The sequence below is a fragment of the Mus caroli genome, unplaced genomic scaffold (assembly GCF_900094665.2).
Source record: "Mus caroli unplaced genomic scaffold, CAROLI_EIJ_v1.1 scaffold_17745_1, whole genome shotgun sequence".
NCBI lineage: Eukaryota > Metazoa > Chordata > Mammalia > Rodentia > Muridae > Mus > Mus caroli.
Genome location: NW_018388515.1, coordinates 5351 through 12282, shown reverse-complemented (window position 1 = coordinate 12282; position 6932 = coordinate 5351). Strand labels below are relative to the sequence as shown.

At 46.4% G+C, this 6932-nt stretch overlaps 1 protein-coding gene across 1 annotated transcript in view; it reads right to left on the bottom strand.

Moving 5' to 3' along the window:
• Positions 1–4874: 4874 nt before the first annotated feature.
• LOC110287649 (H-2 class I histocompatibility antigen, D-K alpha chain-like) overlaps positions 4875–6932 on the bottom strand; it is a 4174-nt gene continuing 2116 nt past the window's right edge. Inside the window, exons 4-8 of the mRNA XM_021154212.2 lie at positions 6063–6338; positions 5825–5935; positions 5614–5646; positions 5402–5440; positions 4875–5290 (exon numbers count right to left, since the gene is read on the bottom strand). Coding sequence (XP_021009871.1) covers positions 5259–5290; positions 5402–5440; positions 5614–5646; positions 5825–5935; positions 6063–6338 — 491 coding nt within the window. The 3' untranslated portion in view covers positions 4875–5258. The remainder of the gene's footprint in view (positions 5291–5401; positions 5441–5613; positions 5647–5824; positions 5936–6062; positions 6339–6932) is intronic.

The window sequence follows — 6932 nt, the reverse complement described above, 5'->3', positions numbered from 1 at the left end:
CACAGCTGGGGAGTGGCCTCATTCACACACTGTACACATAAAGGAATAGTATAAATACATAACACATAAAAGAGTTTAAAATCTCTGTGATTATCCTTGCATGGGATGCCCTTCAGTCCTCTTGGCTGCTTCTCATCACAGTGGGGGTTTTAGACACAAGTAATTCTGGAGGAAAACTGGGCACAACTTCGACATATGTGTCCTTATACATAGGTGTCCTTATTACATATGTGTTTCCATGTCCTTCAATATGAAATCTTCACGGTTCATTTCTTTTTTTTTTTAAAGATTTATTTATTTATTATATGTAAGTACACTGCAGCTGTCTTCAGACACTCCAGAAGAGGGTGCCAGATCTCGTTACGGATGGTTGTGAGCCACCATGTGGTTGCTGGGATTTGAACTCTGGACCTTCGGAAGAGCAGTCGGGTGCTCTTACCCACTGAGCCATCTCACCAGCCCCCCACGGTTCATTTCTATCTTTATTGTACTGATTTAATAATTATGTGTAGGGATGTGCATGTCATGATGCCCATGTGAAGCTCAGAGCACAACTTACAGAGTCAGGTGTCTCCATTTACCATGTGGCTTCCATGGATCAAACTCAGGAAGCCAAGCTTGGTGGCAAGAACCTTTACTCTCTGAGTCATCTCTATGGTCCCCTTGGGGACCTTTAGGTTTGAACATTTCCTTTGGAAAGTTCCTTCATTCCTGGACTTGGCACATACAAGAGATGCCCACCATGACGTTAGAAAAAGCATTTCCTGGCCAGATAGGTACCAGCATTGCCTTGGGCAAACTCTGGAGAACCAAGCCTTCTTGCTCAGGTCCCACCTGTGTCAGTGCCAGCCAGCTGCCACCTGTGAGAGACCAAATCTTTTAAATTCAGATTCCATTTTAGAGAACTTGAATGCAGGCAAACTAACAGCCTGGTACCTAGAATTAGTTTCAAAGTTACTTCCCAACAAAACCTGAGCCTAGCTCCAGTCTCTGTGCTAACCCCCAAGAAAAGCTGTGACTCCAGGTTACACCCCCCAGAAGACCTGCATCTCGAGGTTACAAGCCCATCCTCAGTCTAACGACCACCAATACACTGGGCAGCAAACATTAAGTTAACGATATGATTCCCAGCACCAACCAATGATGTTAAATGCCACAGTAGCTCTCCAACGAGATGCTTGCACACTCACCACCCCAAACACACACACACACTGCTTACTGTAAGGTCTTGTCCTGATAGATATTCAGGACTCCTCATCACCAAAATTGTCCTGCATGACGATGTACAATGGGCTGAGCTAGCTCAAATAAAAAAAGGCCCTCCTGTGATTACATCAGATCAGCTGCTGTCTGGTTTTGGGGGATCGATGACATTTCCCTGGCACTATACCTGGAAGATCCCGTTTTTGCCCTGAGAGCTAGGGTGTCATGGTCTGTGTTAGTTACTGTGGTCCTTTGAATAAGATGGCCCCATATTCTTGGTCACTTGAATATTTAGTTCCTAGTTGGTGCTGTTTGGGGAAGCTTAGGTGGTGTGTCCTTACTGGAGGATTTATGTCACTGGGGGCATGGTTGGAGGTGTGAGCGCTCAGCTGTTCCTGCTGCCGTGCCTGGTGTTTGCTGTTGTGATGTTGATGGCCTCTTAACTCTTTGGGACCCTAATCCCCAGGTAAACCTTTTAGAAGTTTCCTTGGACTTCCTGTTTCATCACAGGAACAGAAAAATAACCAATGGAGTTCCCTTTTCCATCACTGTGGCTTAATATCTGACAAGACACAGCGTAGGGAGAAGGGACTTATCCTGGCTATTGTAGCCCCTAACACTGAGTCTGTCAAAGTGGCGGCAGACCCTTGCTTCCTGCTCCAGCCTAGCAGCTACCTCAGTAAAACATCCCAGGGGAGCCAGAAAAATGGAGGTTCCTTTTAAAGTGGTGGCTGTAGGACATCTCCTTCAGCAGGGCTCACAGGAGCTGTCCATGGTGGCGACCCCTATTTTGGGCTGCAGCCTGCAGCCTTGGCGAAACAGGGCAGGAGCTGTCCACAGTGCCAACACCTCTCCTGTCCCCAGCAGCCCCACACAAATGCACCTCAGCAAAAGCCAGCTGCATATGGAAAGGACTTCCCACTCTAACCCAAGGGACCCATGCTAAAGAAAATGTGGTGGAAAAAAAACTAGCAATCCCTGATTAGAAAAACTCCACGACAGTGACATGGCTCAGCCTGCTAAGGGTGGATGGGAGAAGCTAGACTTCTTTTATAAGCAATTGGACCTTTGACAGAGCTCTCTCTTTCTGTCTCTGTCTGTCTGTCTCTCTCTCTTTCTCTGTCTCTCTCAGCTTGGAAGAGCTAATATGGAAGGAGCTCCGGGTAAGTGATGGGCATTTCCTCTTTGGCTTTGCAGGAACAACAGAGAAGCATCTGTCAGGACACAGGTAAAACAGAAATCTAGGAATCAGAGCTAAAGATCCCTCTTGGGTTTGGAGGAGATCAAGAGGAAGGTTGAGTAGCATGATAAGATTGACACAGATAGAAAGAGATTTCTAAAGAGCTGGCAGTTTAGGTGGAGAATCAGGCTTGTAATAGGTATCTCCCATATAGTTAGGAAAATAAAGTTTCCTCGTTGAGATGGCAGGTTTATACCTCAGTTTATACCTCCTGTGTCCTTATTGGTATAAATATTGCATAATTTAAATGGTTACAGGCCTCTGAGCAGGACTTTGCTCTCCTGTAATACAGAGCCATCCACAATGCAGAGAAATAACAGGCTATGAACAGGGCTCTAAGACAGACTATGTTGAATATGCATCCAGCATGCCCAAGTCAGGGCTGCAGGAAACAGGTTCACGGAGCTGGGAACAGAGATTATGAGAGTTCAGGGAGTTAACTCCAGAACACAGCTGTTAAAAGAGAAGATAATGGAGGAGTATAAACGTTTCAGTGGGGCAGGGGGAGCTGGAGAGATGGCTCAGTGGTTAAGAACACTGACTGCCCTTCCAGAGGTCCTGAGTTCAATTCTCAGCACCCACATGGCTCACAATCATCTATAATAGGATCTGATGCCCTCTTCTGGTGTGTCTAAAGACAGCAATGTACACACATAAAATAATAAATAAATCTTTTTTTTTAAAAAGTTTCAGGGGGCAGTACCCAAGTTACAGAGGAGAGAAACATTGCTGTTCTTGAAGNGGGAACTTCTGGTTTCTGTGGAAAGTCAGTTCTGTCAAATGCTGTTTTGCTGAAGCAGACACAGGTGAAAGTCTGTTTTGCTAAACTGGACATGAGAAAGGACACATGATGTTTAGAAGGAGCATAAATAAGTCACAACAGACAGTAGAGGAGGCTGCATGATATTAGTAAGCTTTACCATTATTTATTGGTCATCAGTGCTTGTGACTCCATAGAGAGAAACGCACCAAAAACCTTCTGGTGATGCTCTTGGCTTCTTGCTGCTTCTGCAGCAGGATGATTGGCAGAGTGAAGTGAAAGTCTCTGGATATGTGAGCTGATACAGACTCAAGTGGAGTTTTGCTAAGACAGACTTACGTGGTGTTTTCTTGAGGCAAGTCCCGTGGAAAGCAAGACTCGTGTGAGGACACTTTGATCATTGGAGGGAGTAAAATGGGACAAAATGGTGGGCTTGCATAGCTAGCTTTGCAATGCTACTTGGTCTCAAGTCTTCATCTTCATTGATCTTCACTTTGTGGAGAGTCAGGGCAGAGAACTTCTCCTGGTCATTCCTGCTGACTCAGGCTGATTTTGTGGAGGCCTGGCAGTTTCTGCTGGGTCCTGCCACAGCCAATGATTTGGGTTTGCTATCCTGACACTGCAGACCTGGACTGCTGGTATCCTGACAATTGGAGATTGAAATTGTCCCAAGAAACTACTTCTAAACAGCAAAGAGCTGAGTCTCTTGGCTGCTTCTGCATCGAACTGCTATTGCTGATTCTTGTGAACTGATATCAGGCAATGCAGATTGGATTTGCTTCAAAGAACCATTTCTAAACAGGTGAACTAATCCCATATCCTCATATTCTTCCTTTTTCTCTACTTCTGGTGGGTGGTGGGCTATAAATGAAGTTAAGCATTTAAGAACCCTTATTAAAAATGGGTTTAGAAAAATCTAAGCCAATTATCTCACCTGAGGATGTGCACCTGAGAGTTTAACAAAAAAATCACATCCTACACCTGAGAACCCTGGAAGAGAAGCTGGAGAGAAGCAGCAGAAACCACCACAGTAGCATAGGACAGGGAGAGCCCAGGGAAGCTTCAACATGGCATCATTTGTAGCTAAAACGAATGGGTGAGAGGAAATGGTTGAATTGTCTTCTGCAACTGGCACATTAAAGGATCCCTAGTTGAGTCTCTGATCTGTAGCCCTGGGGGATCATAATTCTGGGGACAGGGTAAGGCTCAGGCCTTCCCTGTGTCTTTGTGACCACAAACTCTCAGCATGTGCCTCATAGTGATGGAGAGAACAGAGCCCAGAGGTGACAGAGCCGAGGTGTGGCCCCATCACAGGTCAAAACAGACTGAGCCCACCTGGGCACAGCCCTGTTCACGCTCAGCTGCCACAGTCAGATCCTGGCCCAACAGATACACACAGCATAGTGACCCAGATTCTGGAAGTTTCTTCATCTGCCATTTATTTCTTCAAAAAACCAAATCAAACAAACAAACAAACAAAAAAACCTCTAAGTATTCTCAATCCATGAAATTAACAAGAAATCAGCCCTAGCTCAAGATGTTAAAAATCAAGGTCACATTCAAATTATTTTTTAAAGACTTATTTATTTATTATTATATGTAAGTACACTGTAGCTGCGTTCAGACACTCCAAAAGAGGGTGTTAGATCCCATTACAGATGGTTGTGAGCCACCATGTGGTTGCTGGGATTTGAACTCGGGACCTTTGGAAGAGCAGTCAGCGCTGAGCCATCTCTCCAGCATCCCACATTCAAATTATTATTCTCAGTGTGGAAGTGAGGAGTTGCAGGTCAGGGTAGCATGGAGCTGACAGGATGCAGATGTCCACCAGTGTTTGGCTGAACCAGCAAGGTTGGCTAAGGAAGGGAACACAGGGCAGTGCAGGGACAGGGTCCTGGTGTGCAGGTGTGGACTGCGCTCCACCATTCTTCACATTGAGCCCATAGGCTCACAGGGAACATCAGACACTTGACTAAAGAAAACTGAGGGCTCTGGATGTCACAGGAGATATGTGAAGACATTGTTTGTCACCAAGTCCACACCAGGCAGCTGTCTTCATGGTAGAGAATGAGGGTCTTGAACCATCACTGTGAAGATAACATTCCAATAACCCACAGCTCACTCACAGGAGATTCTAGGAGTTCCTGAAACCCAATCATGTCCACATTGCCCCTCCCAATCAGACCCTAGAGTGTCACCTTTACAATCTGGGAGAGACTCATCAGAGGTCTGGGAGCCTAGGGTAAAACAAAACAAATATATATGCATATGTACATGTATGTATTCATTTCATGGCACAACTCAGGCACCTAGAAGATTTCTCTGGAGGAGCTATTATGGATTCCCAGAGCTCCCATCATCTCCAACTTCACTCCAATGTCCCCAGGACAATCCTGTCCCCAACACTAACCTGGAGCCAGAGCATAGTTCCCTCCTTTTCCACCTGTGAGAAGAAAAGCTGTGAGAGTTCAAGGAAGATCTTGACACTGGAAGTTCCCAGAACTGACAGCAGACCCAGTTAGAGACAGTAACAATGTGGGGTGTGGCTGTGTTCCCCATTAATGAGCAGAGCACACTTCTAAAGGAGGCTGAGAGAAAACTCGGACCCTGCCCTTTCCTACCTGTGTTTCTCCTCCTCTTCATCATAAAAGCCACCACAGCAACAATGATGATGATCACAGCTCCAAGGACAGCAATGATCACCATGTAAGAGTCAGTGGATGGAGGAGGCTCTGAGAAGGACAAGGACAGAAAATGAAGGTGAGGGTCATGACCCCAGCTTTCAGCCCTGACCAGCTCAGGGTCTGCAGAAGGCTCCAGCTTTCCCTGACCCCAGCTCTGCACCCACACCCTCCTTACCCCATCTCAGGGTGAGGGGCTCTGGCAGCCCCTCATGGTACACATGGCATGTGTAATTCTGCTCCTTCCCAAGAGGCACCACCACAGATGCCCACTTCTGGAAGGTTCCATCTCCTGAAGGCCTGGTCTCCACAAGCTCCATGTCCTGGGTCAGCTCCTCCCCATTCAACTGCCAGGTCAGGGTGATGTCAGCAGGGTAGAAGCCCAGGGCCCAGCACCTCAGAGTGATTTCAACTTCAGATCTGGGGTGATGGGTCACATGTGCCTTTGGGGAATCTGTGTGGAAGATTTAAGAAATTCCACAATTAACAAGACAAACTGAAATCTACACAAGACTCAATTAAATCAATGATGACAGTGAACTCTGTGTCTGTTTGACACTACACTGTCATTGCACTAGTGACCAAAAGCAGAGCTGGTCCCCTCAGCACAGAACTGCACATTTTCTTTTAGGACTAAGAAGCTAAGAGGGAATCCACATGAGCCAGTGGGTGAACATGGTCATCCTTATGTGATGTTCAATAGCATGAGAGAGATAGTCACAGAATGGAATAGGGAATGGAAAATAAGTAATTTAATATGTGTTTGAGTTCATATCAAAATTAGGGGCATATGCTACTGGAAGGGTTCCACCACTGAGACTCAACCACTGTGGTCATCTTGCTGACCAGCATTAACTGTCAGTCCGAGTGAACAGCCATCACAAAGTCTGTGGCCAGAGAAAATGACTCCCTGCCCCTGTCTCTGGAGGACAAGGTACAGGTGTGTCACACAGGATCCCTGGAGTGTGCTGTGGACCCCAGTGCAGCACTCACTGGAACACAGTGGGCTCACAGGGTGTGTGGATCTTCCCTCTCACTCCAGCCCTGG